Source organism: Sus scrofa, chromosome 12, assembly GCF_054392235.1.
Source record: "Sus scrofa isolate SSC_HxYL_T2T_F1_AM1 chromosome 12, Sscrofa_HxYL_maternal_Yorkshire_Landrace_v2.0, whole genome shotgun sequence".
NCBI classification, from domain to species: Eukaryota; Metazoa; Chordata; class Mammalia; order Artiodactyla; family Suidae; genus Sus; species Sus scrofa.
In genome coordinates, this window is record NC_139394.1 from 19,128,117 (window position 1) to 19,143,558 (window position 15,442).

At 54.4% G+C, this 15,442-nt stretch overlaps 1 protein-coding gene and 1 long non-coding RNA gene across 7 annotated transcripts; one reads left to right on the forward strand and one right to left on the reverse strand.

The window, feature by feature from the left end:
• Window positions 1-8,429: 8,429 nt before the first annotated feature.
• Window positions 8,430-10,964, reverse strand: LOC146398089 (uncharacterized). Its single transcript, XR_014821126.1, has 2 exons — window positions 10,182-10,964; window positions 8,430-9,500 (listed from the first exon to the last, which is right to left on the reverse strand). It is a non-coding gene; the product is annotated as an uncharacterized LOC146398089 (long non-coding RNA).
• Window positions 8,761-15,354, forward strand: SLC25A39 (solute carrier family 25 member 39). Of its 6 annotated transcripts, none has more exons than XM_021066107.2 (12): window positions 8,761-8,996; window positions 12,036-12,135; window positions 12,236-12,295; window positions 12,413-12,457; window positions 12,716-12,849; window positions 13,170-13,237; window positions 13,379-13,503; window positions 13,681-13,854; window positions 14,162-14,271; window positions 14,535-14,616; window positions 14,691-14,771; window positions 14,881-15,354. In XM_021066107.2, exons 2-12 carry the CDS (start codon window positions 12,051-12,053, stop codon window positions 14,994-14,996), a joined length of 1,080 nt encoding a protein of 359 aa, XP_020921766.1. In that variant the 5' UTR covers window positions 8,761-8,996; window positions 12,036-12,050; the 3' UTR covers window positions 14,997-15,354.
• The last annotated feature ends 88 nt before the right edge of the window (window positions 15,355-15,442 follow it).

A 15,442-nucleotide genomic window follows, 5' to 3' on the forward strand; every position in this document is an offset into this window, starting at 1 on the left:
CGCCATATATTAGATTCCAGATATAAGAGATATCATACGGTATTTGTCTTTCTCTTTCTGGCTTACTTCACTTAGTATGAGAGTCTCTAGTTCCATCCGTGTTGCTGCAAATGGCATTATTTTGTTCTTTTTTGTGGCTGAATAGTATTCCATTTTGTATATCTATCACATCTTCTTAATCCATTCATCTGTCGATGGACATTTAGGTTGTTTCCATGTCTTGGCTATTGCGAATAGTGCTGCAGTGAACATAGGGCATGTATCTTTTTCAGTGAAAGTTTTGTCTGGATATATACCCAAAAGTGAGATTGCTGGGTCATATGGTAATTCTATATTTAGTTTTCTGACATCCCTTTTATTTCTTTTTTGGCCACCCCACAGCATACGGAGTCCCCAGGCCAGGGACTGGATTTGAACAGGTTGTGACCTACACTGCAGGTGCAGCAGCAACACTGAATCCTTTAACCCACTGTGCTGGGCCAGGGATCGAGCCTGCACCCTGACACTGCAGAGATGCCGCCAATCCCATTGCACCTCAGCAGGAATCCCCCTTTTTATGCAATGAGGAGCCCAGTGCTTAGCGAGGAAATGCCTCTCATTCTCCTTTCCTCTTATAAGCTGTGTGACTTGACGCGACCTGTCTGCCTCAGCGTCCTGGTCTGTACACCGAGGACGTCAACAATGAAGCGCTTCCCTTGAGAATGAGGCAAAGCCTGCGGAGCCCTCAGCACAGGGCCCGAGCCAAGGACGTGCTCCGTTAACGAGGCTGCCACTGTTCTGACTCCTTCACTTGGGTCCTCCCAGCGCCTCCCTGCCCCATCCCCATACACATGCACCTTAGCCTGGAAACCTACCCACTCACCCCTCAGCCCACCTCACCCTCTCCTCCCTACACCTGTCCCAAGTATCTCTCTTCCCAGAAATCCACCTGGACCCTCCACGCAGCTGTGCTCCATCGTATTCTCCTGGCCCAGCATCCAGAGCTCGGTCCAGCAGGGGCTATTTGCACCCGGTCCATCTGAGACCCCTGAGAAGGGCACCTCTCAGACTGAAACCGTCAGGATCCCTCAGCCAGACGGGGGCAGAGGGGGCAGAGTGATGGGGTTGAGGCAGGGAGACACGGGGCTGGCGAGCTGGGTGGACTTTTCCCGTCCAAACGTGGAGGCAGCACTCATCTGCTGCAGGAGAAGGATACATTCCCAGGGCGAGTTTCAGTTTCTTCGATTCTGAGATGATCTGGAGAAGAACTTCCTGCTGGAGGCTGGGACTGACTCCAGTGAGTCTCCCAGAAGTCAGAGTGACTTCCGGGACTGGGCCGGTGACAAGTGCTGGAGGAAGGGAGTCAGCTCTTTCCTGGAAACCTGGGCGATGGGCTGGGGTCCGGGCAGTGGGCCTTGTCTTTGCCTGCTGATCTCAGATTCCAGCTCAGCCTCTTCCCAGCTGGCTGCCTTTGGCTTATTTCTTTGACCCTAAATGCCTTCATCCATGGACTGGAGTAGCTCCAATGACCTGCCAGGACTTGGGGAAGATGGGTTTGCTCACACATGGATGTGAAGTGCCAGGCACACAGCTGACCCTCAGAAACTGTCCCCTCCTTCTCCACCGCTCCTGTGAGCGAGAGAATTTTGACAACCGAACAACCTGATTCCGGATGAAGGAATTCACCCTCCTATTAAAATCTGCAAAATCCATAGTGCCAAAGCCGATGCCATTCAAGTGAAAAAGAAAAAAATCCAGCCAACCCCAAGACAGGGGCTCAGATCCTCCAAACCCTGGGCAGGCCCTGCCCCCCACATCTAAGGACACCCCATCTCTCCCCTGGAAGGCTTGCAAGGGGTTGGGTTCCGATGGTGAGCTGGCCAGTGTCCTGCCTCCCTGGGGGAGGGTCCCCTTTGCCTTGTTCTGAACGGGTGGACTCCAGGAGATGGAGCGGAGCTGCTGTCAAGGGCAGCAAGTGGACAGACTGGGTCACGGGAAGGGAAGGACAGCTCGGATTGTGGGCGCTGTTGACTCATGAGAGCGGGGGTGATAATGAACGGGGGTGGGGGGGTGGAGAGGAGAAGAATCAGGACCTTGTCTTGCCTGCTTTTTCTGTCCCATATTACTGAGTCCTTCTAACCACACTGCTGGAGTTCTCTTGTGGCATAGGGGGTTAAGGATCTGGCGTTGTCACTGCAGGGACTTCCGTGGCTGCTGTGGTGCGGGTTGGCTCCCTGGCCGGGGAACTTCCCCATGCTGTGGACACGGCCAAAAAGAAAACTGAACAAGCACACACTGCAGAGTATTAGCCCCGTCTTGTCCAGGGTCACCCAGCTATGAGGCCATGGTGTCAGCATCTGAGTCCACGTTGATCAGACCTCAAAGCTTTGGCCAGCATCCCCGGGCTCCACTGGATGCTGGCCCAGCTCGGCCCAATCCTCCCTCTGCCTCCCTCCAGCCCACCAGAGCTCTCCCAGCCCTTCTCCAGGCAGGTCCCGCCTAGGGGTCCGGGGACATTTTGACAGGTCACGTAACTCCTCTGAGCTGGCTTCCTCATCTGCAAAATGATGCGCAGTAACCCCCACCCGCCCTCTCACCCAGTCGCATGAGGGTCACATGGGCTGATAGATGTCAGAGACCTCGTAAAGCGGCAGCTTCAATGGCAGGAATTCTCCGTGGGACGTCAAAGTGGCTCCTCTTGTTCATCTGCTGATCGGTCTCTGAGGCGCTGGGCCAGGGCCTACGTGAGGAAACTGCCCGCAGCCCCAGTGTCACCCTTTTCGGGTCACAGACCTCCCTCAAACATTCCATCGGTCATCTTAAATCTCCCAGCAAGAGTATCCTTTCAATTTCAAAAATGAAGACAATGAGGCCCAGAAAAGAGACAAGTTCCCCCAACACGTTAGCAAAGACATCTCTACTCAAATGCACATCAGGGGACTTTAATTCAATTCTAGGGCCGCTTCCCGCAGCATATGGAGGTTCCCAGGCTAAGGGTCGAATCAGAGCTGTGGCTTCCAGCCTACACCACAGCCCCAGCAATGCCAGATCCAAGCCTTGCCTGCAACCTACACCACAGCTCATGGCACCGCCCAAACCTTTAACCCACTGAGTGAGGCCAAGGATCCAACCCACATGCTCATGGATACTAAATGGGTTTTTAACCCTCTAATGCACAACAGGAACTCCCTAAGTCAATTTCTTATGTGAGAAAGAATCTTATATGTCATTTCAGTGTTTTTAAAAAGTAGGTCTGGGAGTTCCCGTCGTGGCGCAGTGGTTAACGAATCCGACTAGGAACCATGAGGTTGCAGCTTCGATCCCTGCCCTTGCTCAGTGGGTTAAGGATCTGGCGTTGCCATGAGCTGTGGTGTGGGTCGCAGAGGCAGCTCGGATCCCACGTTGCTGTGGCTCTGGCATAGGCTGGCAGCTCAGCTCCGATTAGACTCCTAGCCTGGGAACCTCCATATGCCGCGGGAGCGGCCCAAGAAATGGCATAAAAGACCAAAAAATAAATAAATAAAAAGTAGATCTGGGGAGTTCCTGTCATGGTGCAGCAGAAACAAATCCGACTAGGAACCATGAGGTTGTGGGTTTGATCCCTGGCTCAGTGGGTTAAGGATCTGGCATTGCCGTGAGCTTTGGTGTAGGTCCCAGACGTGGCTCGGATCTGGCATTGCTGTGGCTGTGGCGTAGCCGGCAGCTATAGCTCCGATTGGACCCCTAGCCTGGGAACCTCCATATGCCACGGGTGCGGCCCTAAAAAGACAAAAAGACAAGAAATAAATAAAAAGAAAAAGAAATAAAAAGTGGGTCTGGGAGTTCCCTGGTGGCTTAGTGAGTTAAAGATCCCAAGTTACCACTGCAGCCTCCCAGGTCCCTTCCATGGTGCAGGTTCGATCCCTGGCCGGGAAACTCGTACATGCCATGGGCTTGGGCAAAAAATAAATAAGTAAAAAGTAGGTCTGACTAATGCTCACTGAGACTCGCATTGTACCAGGATCTGTACTAAGCTCTCCTTTGATCTTAAACACACCCTTGTTCGGTAGGTACAATTACCACCCCCATCTCACAATGAAACAGAGGAGAAGTTCAGCAACTTTCCTGAGTCCCTGTAGCTGGAAAGGAGTGAAGCCAGAAGTTGAATCCAGATCTGGCTCAGAGCCTACATTTGTAACCTTTACAGCCGTTCTTTTAACCTAAATTTCTGGGCCATCCCAGCCCCTCATCTGAGCACTTCCTTTCATCCCAGCCTGCTTGGCGGTCCCTTGGGCTTCACTGCAGATTGATCTCTGTCAGTGTTCGCTGGGCCCCCTACGTCTCCCATTTTTCTAGGCCATCTCCGGCCCTCTATAGCACGTGACCTGTTTTTGTGCCTTTACAGATGTCTTCAATGTCTGCCATTGTCTTTTTTTTTTTTTTTTCTTTTTACAGCTGCACCTGTGGTATATGGAAGTTCCCGGGCTAGGGGTCCAATTGGAGCTGTAGCTGAGGCCCATACCACAGCCACTGAAATGCTGGATCCGAGGTGCTTCTGCAAACTACACGTCCAGCTTTTGGCAACTCAGTGTCCATAACCCACTAATCCTTAACCTGCTGCAACCTGTGGCATAGGTTGCAAATAAGGCTCAGATCCCATGTTGTTGCAGCCCTGCTGCATCTCCAATTTGATCTTTAGCCTGGGAATTCCCATTTGCTGCAGGCCAGGCCATTAAAAAAAAAGGAAAAAAAAAACAGACATCACATTCACAGATAATATAATTTCCTATGCACTTTTTTGGGGGCATTGCCTGAGGCATGCAGAATTTCCTTGGGCCAGGGATTGAACCCAACCCACAGCAGCGACCCGAGCCACAGCAGTGACAAGCTGGATCCTTAACCCACTGAAACACCAGGGAACTCCTTCCTTTTCACGTTTTTTTTTTAAATCTGTATAAAATCCAAAGTGTCGCAGAGAGAAAAAATAAGAGAAAGTAATGTAGAATAAAATAATGTGTATCTCCATGTGTGAAAGCTCAGACTTGACTCCACGAGAGGACAGAAGTTACAGATGCCCACAAATTGCTCACAGTGGAGAACCATAAATGCAGACCCGGTGCTGGAGTGTTGTATTAGCAACTCAGCTCCCCCCGCCAGGGGGCTGACCATATGGGATGTTCTGAGTGGTGTATGATCCTTGGTAAAATTCTAATGGAGCCAAAGCCAAGTCTTCCCTAAGACTGCATGGTAGTTCTTTTTTTTTTTTCTTTTTTTGGCCATGCCTACAACATGCAGAAGTTCCCAGGGCAGGGATGGAACCCGAGCCAGAGGAAGGATCCGGGCTGCTGCAGTGACAACACCAGATCCTTAATCCGCTGTGCCAAGGGAAACTCCCCAATGGTAGTTTTATTCCTGAAAAATTCAATATACTGTAAAACTATTTGAAAAGATGTGGGTGGACTTCCTGTTGTGGCTCAGCAGGTTAAGAACACAACATAGTGTCTGTGAGGATGTGGGTTCAATCCCTGGCCTCGCTCAGTGGGTTAAGGATCTGGTGTTGCCACAAGCTGCAGCATAGGTGACAGATGTGGCTTGGATCGGGCGATGCTATGGCTGTGGTGTAGGCTGACAGCTGCTGCTTGGATCCGACCCCTAGCCTGGGAACTTCAGGGCAGGTGTGGCCCTGAAAAAAAAAAAAAAAAAGACATGGGTGACATTCCTGGGCATACATCTGGACAAAACTCTAATTTGAAGAGATACATGCACCCCTATGTTTATAGTAGCCCTATTTACAGTAGCTAAGACATGGAAGCAACCTAAATGTCCATTAATAGATGAATGTATAAAAAACATGAAACACACACACAATAGACTACTACTCAGCCATAAAAGAGAAGAAATAATGCTATTTGCAGCAACACAATGGACCTAGAGATTATCATCCTAAGAGAAGTTAGAGAAAAACAAATACCCTATGGCATCACTCATATGCGGAATCTAAAATATGACATAAATGATTTTACCTACGAAACAGAAACAGACTCACAGACATGGAGAACAGACTCACGGTTACTCAGGCGGGCAAGGGAGATGGACCAGAAGTTTGGGATGGGCAAATGCAAACTATTATGTCTAGAATGGACAAACAAGTTCCTACCATATAGCACAGGGAACTATATTCAATCTCCTGTAATAAACCATAATGGAAAAGAATATGAAAAAGAATATATGTATAACTAAATCCCTTTGCTGTACAGCAGAAACTAGCACTTTGTAACATGTTGTAAATCAACTATAATCCAATAAATAATTTTTTTATTAGCTTTTTAGGACCGTACCCACAGCATATAGAAATTCCCAGGCTAGGGGTTGAATCAGAGCTACATTGCCGGCCTACACCAGAGCCACAGCAACCTCAGATCCGAGCTGCATGTGCGACCTACACCACAGCTCATGGCACTGCCAAATCCTTAACCCACTGGGCAGGACCAGGGATCGAACCCACATCCTCATGGATAGTAGTCAGATTCGTTACCACTGAGCCACAGCAGGAACTCCCAAAATAAAATGTAATAAATGTATTTTATTAATATCAATAATTATTAATTAATAATTATTGATATTAATTTTAAAGATGCTGGCTGAAATCGAGCTAGCTTCTAAGTCAGATAATTAGGAACACGTTTCCCTAATCCATAGCTGTGAGATGTGCCTATACAGAGAAGCAACAGTATTCACTGCTCTGAGGCCATTTTACATAAGGGACCTGTGCCTCCATGGATTTTGGTATCCGCAGGTGCTCCTGGAACCAAACCCCCATGGGTACTGAGCGGCGACTGTAGGTGGTTGTCCAGAAAGACAGAGGAAAGCTGAGCGGTGGACGGGGATAAATCCTTGCTGTGTCAGACTGCCCTGCACTTTACAGGACTTGTAGCACCCTTGCCCTGCCCTGCCCTCTATCACAATCCAGGGGCTCCACTCTTCCTGACCACCACAGACGCCCTCGTAAATCCCCCACATTTCCCCTAGGGGGCGGAAGAGCTCCAGTCGAGAACAACTGCAGGGCATTTTCCCCAGCGCTCTGCTTTTTAATGTAACACTTTTGAGGTTGTTTTACACCTGGCGCTAGAGATCCGCATCCCTTTCAAGGTCGTATTTGTTATATGGAGATATTGGCAGGCAGCTCCCTTTCGGTGGCATTCTGCTGTTACAAACAGGGCCACCATGAAGGCGAGTCATTTCACGTGAGCAAGCCAGTCGGTGGAGGAATTTTTACAGGTGGCCTGGCTGAGTCGGTGTCGGACATTTGGAATTTGGATAGTTATAGCCTCCAACTGCCTTCCCCGGAGGCAGATTAACCCACACTCCCCAGCAGAGTAGAGATAGCCCGTCCCCAGAGTTCCAGGCTTCAGGCTAGGGGGCAGGGGGACGGCCATTCTGGAAAATCTTAGCCAGGACCCTTCCCCTCTGGAGGCCACCTCCTCAGACCACACCCAGGATCCCCTCAATGAAACCCTGGGGTCCAGAAACTGCCCATCCCAGCTTCTCAGGCTATGGGGCCTTGGGGAGATAGAAAGGCCTTTCCCCATGTGGGCTAATCCTAGCTATTACTTTTATTATTACATTTATTTCTCTTTTTAACCCTCAAAAAAAAAAAAAAAGCTTTGTTGCTTTCTGATTCTAAAATAATACATGTTTTTTTAGAGAGAGAAATGCCTTTCCCCACCAACTTTTTACTTTGAAAACTTTTAAAACTTCAGAAAAATTGGGCGTTCCTGTCGTGGCTCAGCAGAAACGAATCTGACTAGCATCCATGAGGAAGCAGGTTCGATCCCTGCCCTTGCTCAGTGGGTTAAGGATCTGGCGTTGCTGTGAGCTGTGGTGTAGGTCGCAGATGTGGCTCGGATCCCATGTTGCTGTGGCTCTGGTGTGGGCCGGTAGCTGTAGATCTGATTGGACCCCTAACCCGGAGAACTTCCATATGCCATGGGTGCAGCCCTAAAAAGACGAAAGAAAAAAAGTTGTAAGAATGGGACAATGAGCACCACACACCCTTCACTTTGATCCGTAATTGCTCTTATTTTGCTACAATGGCTTTAGCTCTTTATTTTTGCTGAACCACGTGAGACTAAGTTGCAGACACTGGCCCCTTGGCACGCAGAGGGCATTTCCTAAGAACAAGGACATTCTCCTCCGAAACCGCTGTATGGTTATCACACTCAAGAAATTGAACATTTGGAGTTCCTGTTGTGGCACAGCGGAAACGAAACCGACTGGGAACCATGAGGTTGCCGGTTCGATCCCTGGCCTTGCTCAGTGGGTCAAGGATCTAGCGTTGCCGTAGGCTGTGGTGTAGGCCAGCAGCTATAGCTCCAATTCAATCCCTAGCCTGGGAATCTCCACATACTGCGGGTGCGGCCCTAAAAAGCAAAAAAAAAAAAAAAAAAAAAGAAGAAGAAATCTAACATTGATAAAGTAATATCAACCTTTATTCAATTTTCTCCAGTTGTCCCAATAAAGTCCTCTCCCACTCCTCCCAGCCTCCTGGGCCCAATCAAAGATTGGACTTGACATTTACCTGTGGGCTCAGTACTTGGATTTCCTGGGGTTCAGCGGGCCGGCAGCCTGGGCCTCTGCCTCCAGGAAGGCACCTCTAGGTGGGCACAGTGCTGGCCCTGAACTCACGGGAGGGACCTGAGCCCTACTTCAGCCCCATAAATGTCTTCCTGGGCCCTGGGGCTGCAAGCTGGGGCTTGCCCTGGAAGAATTCAGCCTCTCTATAAACTACCTTCTGTTTATATCACTCCCCCAGTGCCAGGCAAGGACTTGTACGTCACTCCCTGAGATAACCCATGGCGCGGGTATAATTTTCTCCCTTCTACAGTGGAGAGGAATTTGTTTGTCCATCTGACAAGGAGGCCAGCGAGGAGGCCAGATACCATTAGGTGTGCTGTCAGTGTGGACGGTGGCTGAGCCGGTCAGGACAGCGCCACAGCGCCGCCTCCTGTGGCCTCTAGCCTTGCTTCTCAGGATGGCAGGTGAGTCTCAGCAGGGCCCCACAGGTTCACAGACATCTCAAGGCTCCAGCTCCACCTTGCAGTTGCCCTGGTCACCCTTGGAAGACGCCTCCCCCAGCTCCAATAGGGGATAACTTCTCCTGCAGGCCCAGACGGCTGTCACTGCACTGGCCACCACTGCACTGGCCTTTGGTTACCCCGAGGATCCCCCAAGGTCTTCTCAGTCTCACAGAATTTTCCTGTGGGGGGGTGGCAGGAAATGTGAGCTGCTCCGCTCTGGGTGTGGACTCTACCTAGCTTTTCGCAGATAGCACTTGAGCTAAGAGTCTGTAAATGAGCAGGATGGTGACATCATTCTTATTTTCAGTTGAAGAAACTGAGGTATAGTGACAAATCTCAAAGGCATCCTATGGCAAGAAGAAAACCAGAAATGGAGCGCGAGTCCCTCATTTACTGTGAGGAAGACAGGCTCCGAGGTCTCCGAGGGGGATTCCTGGCTGGGCTACTTTGCAGCTCATCTTGGCTCTGGGGAGGAAAAGGGTGTAAGGAGTTATCACTACCACTGCCTGTATTTAGAGGCAGAGGTAAGATCGGAATCCTGGTTGCTCTAAAGACCCTTTCCAGAACGTTCTGTGCCATGGGGTGGGGTGATGGGGGGATTAATAATAATAATAATAATGACAGTCGTAGTCATTGAGGGCTTCCCATGTGCCAGACAGGGGTCTAAGCACTTTACTGCTATTAAATCATTAAATCCTCACAAAATTTCTGTGAAACGGAAGTATTTTTATCCCCATCAGCTCATTTTGGGCTTCCTAGAGGTGGAGATCCCGAACGTCCTTTCGCAGGGAAAGCACATGGTTGGCCCCTTGGAATCCACGTGCTAAACCGGCGTGCACCGGCCGGCTGGGTGACTCCAGGCCCAGATGGGACCGTTCCCGGCGGTGCAAGGCGGGGGAGCCGGTGACGTCAAAAGCACGGCCTATCCTTCTTAAAGGCGCAGGTTCACACTCCGAGTTAGTTTTTCTGTTGGGACAAATAACCACTGACCACAGGAAAGTTGTAGAGGCGAGACAGCTGGTGGTCTCGGGTAAGGTCGGGAAAGAAATGCGTCTCCCTGAGAAGCGGGATCAGAGATGGCATCGCAGGATTTATGTCCACCTGTCACCTGGGGAGGCAACCTGGTGCAGGGAAAAAGGTACTTACCCGGTTCTAATACCGGATTCTTCGAGCCTCATTCCGTCTTCTGTAAAATGGGGTTAATAATAACCCATTTCTAGATATTCGGAGATTTAGAAGAAATCGGTTTTGTGAGAGTAAGCAACAAAGAAATGTGGGTCCCCTACCCCTACTCAATCTTCACCCTTTGCGAAGGAGGAATCCGAGGCACAGAGCGGTGCTGTGACCTGCCCAGGGTCACATGGCGATGGGACGAAGCCCAGATTGAATCCGGTTTAACCCAGGTTTCCCGGCTCCCGGGCCAGCCTTCTATCGCTGTCCAGCCTACCAGGCCCAGGTTACTTACTGCTTCTCTAAATCTATTGCTCGCGCTCGCGTGTTACCCGGCAGTTTGTCAAGAGGTCTTGGAATTTCAGTCTCAATGGATTGCCTGTTAAGTGCGGACGGCCCCATTTGATACAGTCGCCGTTGAGTTGTAAAAACTTAGCAGAGTCCGGTAGTTAAATGCTTTGCCATCGCCGATTCAAAAGCCCGCCTCCATGCAGATGAGGAAAATGGGGGGATGCGGAGAGTGCGTTGCTCACGCTCGTTTGCAAAGTTTGAGGGATCAGCAATCTGCCCGGGTGCTGGTGAGGTGTGTTGGTGACAATACGAAGTCAAGCGTATCACTGCCGCCAGGTCACACGCGGCGCCGAGACCCCCAACCTTGGCGCGTGGGCCCGGCAGGGCACTGGGGAGGCACAGGTGGCGCGGGTCCGAGACAGCGCTGGTCCTGGACGAAGCTGGTACGAGTAGCAGCGCCGGCGTCACTCCGGGCGTGCGGCCGGTCGGCCCACGGGGGCGGGGCCTCCCGGCGCGTTCCGGGGGCGGGGCGAGCTCCGCCGCTTTCCGAGTCGGCCTTGCTGCCCGGTGAGGGCTCGCGGAGCCCGCACCGGCCGCGGAGCCGCTATGGGCCCGCCCGGCCCCGGGCGCCGCGGCGCGCGAGCACCGGCCAAGAGCCAGGTGAGTGGGCAGGACCAGGGTTGAGGGTTCGGCTGGAGACGGAGGCGGGAGTCGGATCTAAGGGGGTCCCGGGGAGGCTGAGCCCGGGGGTGATGGGCTGAAGGCCGGGAGTCGCGGGCCGACCTCGTCGGCCCCACCGGGCGCTCTCTGAGCGGCTCCGGGGTAGAGAGTGTCGCCGAGGGACGAGGAGCTATCTTTCGTCGATTCCCACTTCTCGCACTCTCGGCCGACCGATTTGGGGGGAGGGAGAGCAGAGAGACTGTTCTTCCCACCCAGGCCCGGGGCCTGGCGCTTCTGGCCTTGGGAAGATGGGTGCGGGAGAGGACCAGGCACCCATGCCTGCAGTCCCCAGAAAACAGATGGGGGACTGAGTCCCCTTGGCCGCTCTCAGATGTGTTTCTTCCCCTCACTCGTCTGCCCCACCTCTCCATGCCCTGTGACTTGGGGCTCAGGAGTGGGGGGCCTAGAGGGGCGGCTCAGGCGTTTTGATCTTTAGGCCCCCAGACCCCCCCCCCCCCCGCACCTACGCTGAAGAGATGCCCCGTAAATCTGTGTGGGGAGGGTAAGGGCATGGCGGTGGGTCATTACTGCCCGTTAAACCATGGGCGACTCTTCCAGTTTCCTTCCCGACTACAGACCAGACCCCCAGAGGGACCTTGGGTAGATCACTTCACCTCTCTGAGCCTCAGGTTCCCCGATGGCAAAGTGGAGTTGGCAGTAATTGCTTTAATGGGTTGTTGCGAGAAACTCACTCTCAGTGGATGGATGGGGTGAGGGTCCGGGTAGTGTCCCCAAGTGCCCCTGCCTTGTTTTCTTTCCCCTCCCCCCGAGTCTGGTTTTGTGGGTAGATGCTCCGTTTGAGTGACCTTTGCTTTCCAGAACTGAAGCTGCGAGATGGCCGAGCAGGACCCCGGGGGCATCAGCCCCCTCCAGCAAATGGTGGCATCAGGCGCTGGGGCTGTGGTCACCTCTCTCTTCAGTAAGAATTGGGGAGGGTCGCGGAGGGGCGGGCAGCTGGGAATTGGAGGGGTCAGGGTGGTGTCCTGCAAGGAGTCCTCAGACCTGCCCTCCTCCCCCAGTGACCCCCCTGGATGTGGTGAAGGTCCGCCTGCAGTCTCAGCGCCCCTCGGTGGCCAGTGGTGAGTGCCCAACCCCAGAGCCCGTAGGGTAGGGGCTGGTGCCAAGGATTTCCCAGAGGTGGGGGCTTCCGAGTAGGTAGGGTACACTCCCAACTTGGGTACTGCCTTGTATTTTAGAGCTGATGCCTCCATCCAGACTCTGGAGCCTCTCCTACGCCAAATGTGAGTGCCCTAAGCCACAGGGTACCTGTAAGGGTCCAGGGGAGGGAGTGTACCAGTCTGCCCAGGGCTCACAGGGGCCCCACAGCTATGGACTAGCACTGGCTTCTAGATCCCATCAGCCACCCCTCTCTCTCTGACACAAGAATGTCCACCCATGGACCCCAGGCTCTGCCGGCCCTCCAGGGATGGGGATGGGAGCGCACTGCCTCCCTGCAGGGTTCCAGGCCTGTCATCCTGATGCCCCCACTCCTTCCCCAGTGCCCTCCTCTCTCCAATCCACAGGGAAGTGCTTCCTGTACTGCAATGGTGTCCTAGAGCCCCTGTACCTGTGCCCGAATGGTACTCGCTGTGCCACCTGGTTTCAGGACCCCACTCGCTTCACTGGCACCGTGGTGAGGAGCAGCTGCACCCTGAGCTGGGCCTGTAGGCCTTGCTGAGGGGTACAGATTGGTTGGGCAGCAGACTAGGAAAGAATGAGTAGTGGGAAGCATGTAGGGCTGGCCAGTTCGGTTTGGGAAGGGCTTCCCTGAGGAGGTGGTGCCTTCAGGAGGTTTTGAAGGGTGAATAGGAGTCCACTTAGAGCCAATTAGGGAATTATGTGTGTGGAGGCCTGAGCAGAGGCATCAGGCCAGGGCCCAGCCTGGGCCATGTCCATCACAGGCTTTGTTCACACTCATCCTCCCTCCCCCTGGGCTGGTGCCTGCTTGGCCAGGATGCCTTTGTGAAGATTGTGAGACACGAGGGCACCAGGACCCTGTGGAGTGGCCTCCCAGCCACCCTGTGAGTACCCCAGTACTGTGTCTGGTCTCCTCCTGTTACCCCACAGATCCCTTACTGCCCTGTGGGCCGGCCAGGCGAGGCAGGGAGGCTGGGGGTTAGGGAGCGTGGGGAGTCTTGGCTAAGCCGTTGAAAACCCTGTAGGGTGATGACTGTGCCAGCCACTGCCGTCTACTTCACCGCCTACGACCAACTCAAGGCCTTCCTGTGTGGGCGAGCCCTGACCTCTGACCTCTATGCGCCCATGGTGGCTGGCGCCCTGGCCCGCCGTGAGCACAGCCCTGGGCCCTCAACCGCCCCCTGACCCCACCTGTGCCCAAGTTCAGTCCTGACTCCCAGCCCCACCTCTGCCAGCCTGGGGGTGGGGGGGGTTGCCCAAGGCCCCCAGACTGGGCAAGCGGCCCCTGGGACCTGTGAGCTGACCCCTCCCCACCGTTCCCTCCCAGTGGGCACCGTGACTGTGATCAGTCCCTTGGAGCTGGTTCGAACAAAGCTGCAGGCTCAGCATCTGTCGTACCGGGAGCTGGGCACCTGCGTCCGAGCTGCTGTGGCTCAGGGCGGCTGGCGCTCACTGTGGCTGGGCTGGGGTCCCACTGCCCTCCGCGATGTGCCCTTCTCAGGTAGGCACCACACCAGGGGTGCAGGGGGTGGGGGAGCCTTCGGATGAGGCCCCAGGTGATGTCCACAGCCAAGTCGCAGTTCCTGGCCTTGATGTCACGTGATTTCTCTGAGCCAGGAATAGCTCATCTGTGAAACAGGCCCCAGCAGGTGGGATATTCGCCCAGGTTTTCAGCGATGCAGGAACAGGAGCAGGCAGGCCTTGTGACTGGGAGGGAGCAGTTGCGACGTAGGTCCACGGAGGCTGGGCGCGCTGGGCCCTGCCCCCTGCCCTCCTCACCTCTCCCGCGTGCGCCCCTGTGCTCCCAGCCCTGTATTGGTTCAACTACGAGCTGGTGAAGAGCTGGCTGACTGCGTTCAGGCCAAAGGACCCAACCTCCGTGGGCATCAGCTTTGTGGCTGGCGGCATCTCAGGGACGGTGAGTTGCCCAAGCTGGGAGGGAGGCCAGCAGAGTTGTCCTTGTGGGGCAAAGGGCGGAGGGCGGAGGGCGGAGGGCGGGCCCTGGGGTGTGGAGAGGCTGGCAGAGGTTCGGGGAAGAGTCCTCACCCGCCTGGCAAGGTGGCCACACGCGCCCCTCCCCTGGCGAAGCTCTGGCTGAGGCTGGCGGCCCCCGTCTGTCCAGATACCAGGGGTGGGGGTCCTGGGAATAGAGACGAGCCCCCACCCCACTCCCACCCCCAGGTGGCGGCCATCCTGACTCTACCCTTCGACGTGGTGAAGACTCAACGCCAGGTCGCGCTTGGAGCGGTGGAGGCTGTGAGAGGTGCGGGGCCCTGGCGGGTGTGGGGCAGGGCAGCCGGGCAGCAGGGTCTTACTGGACTGAGCCTTGGTTTGCAGTGACGCCCCCGCGCGCCATCTCCACCTGGCTGCTGCTGCAGAGGATCCGGGCCGAGTCGGGCACCAGGGGGCTCTTTGCAGGTGGGTGTCTCTGAGTGTGTGTGTGTGTGTCTGTCTGTGTCCAGGCCCTGGTGGATCTGGGGCCCCCTGGGACCTGACCTCTGACCCCGGCCGCTCCCTCCCGCCACAGGCTTCCTCCCGAGGATCGTCAAGGCCGCCCCCTCCTGCGCCATCATGATCAGCACGTATGAGTTCGGCAAAAGCTTCTTCCAGAGGCTCAACCGGGAACAGCCTCTGGGCCCTTGAAAGGAGTGAGGGGACAGGGACCCCATCTCTTCCACGGGTGGGGTGAGGCAGGAGGAGACTGAGCCAAGTGCCTTTTCCTCAGCACTGAGGGGAGGGGCCCCGTTTCTCTTTCCTCTCCGCTCTGAGCCCCAGGCCCCCCACCCCAGACCACTTTCTTCCTGCTGCTCCCCATTCCCCAGCCCCGTGAATCATCTCTCCCCCCCACGTTCAAGACCAAATCTGCTAACTACCCGCACCCCCCATTCCCTGGTGTATCTGCTGTAGCCGGGCCTGCCCCTGAAAGCCTGCGGGCCTGGCGTGGTCTGCACCCGCCTCTGTTAATTCCTTGAGTCTAAAGATGATAAACTTCTTTCCAGTGCCTGTGACTCTGGGAATGGGGGATCTGCGGTGGGTGGCCCAGTGGGTGAGGAAGCAGGGCATGGTGAAGGCAGTGTGTACAGAAGAGT

Coding starts and splice junctions, on each gene's coding strand:
- SLC25A39 (XM_021066107.2), top strand. CDS start 12,051: ATGGCCGAGCAGGACCCCGGGGGCATCAGCCCCCTCCAGCAAATGGTG. Junction 12,850..13,169: donor CTCGCTTCACTGGCACCGTG/GTGAGGAGCAGC, acceptor CTGCTTGGCCAG/GATGCCTTTGTGAAGATTGT. Junction 13,504..13,680: donor GGCTGGCGCCCTGGCCCGCC/GTGAGCACAGCC, acceptor GTTCCCTCCCAG/TGGGCACCGTGACTGTGATC.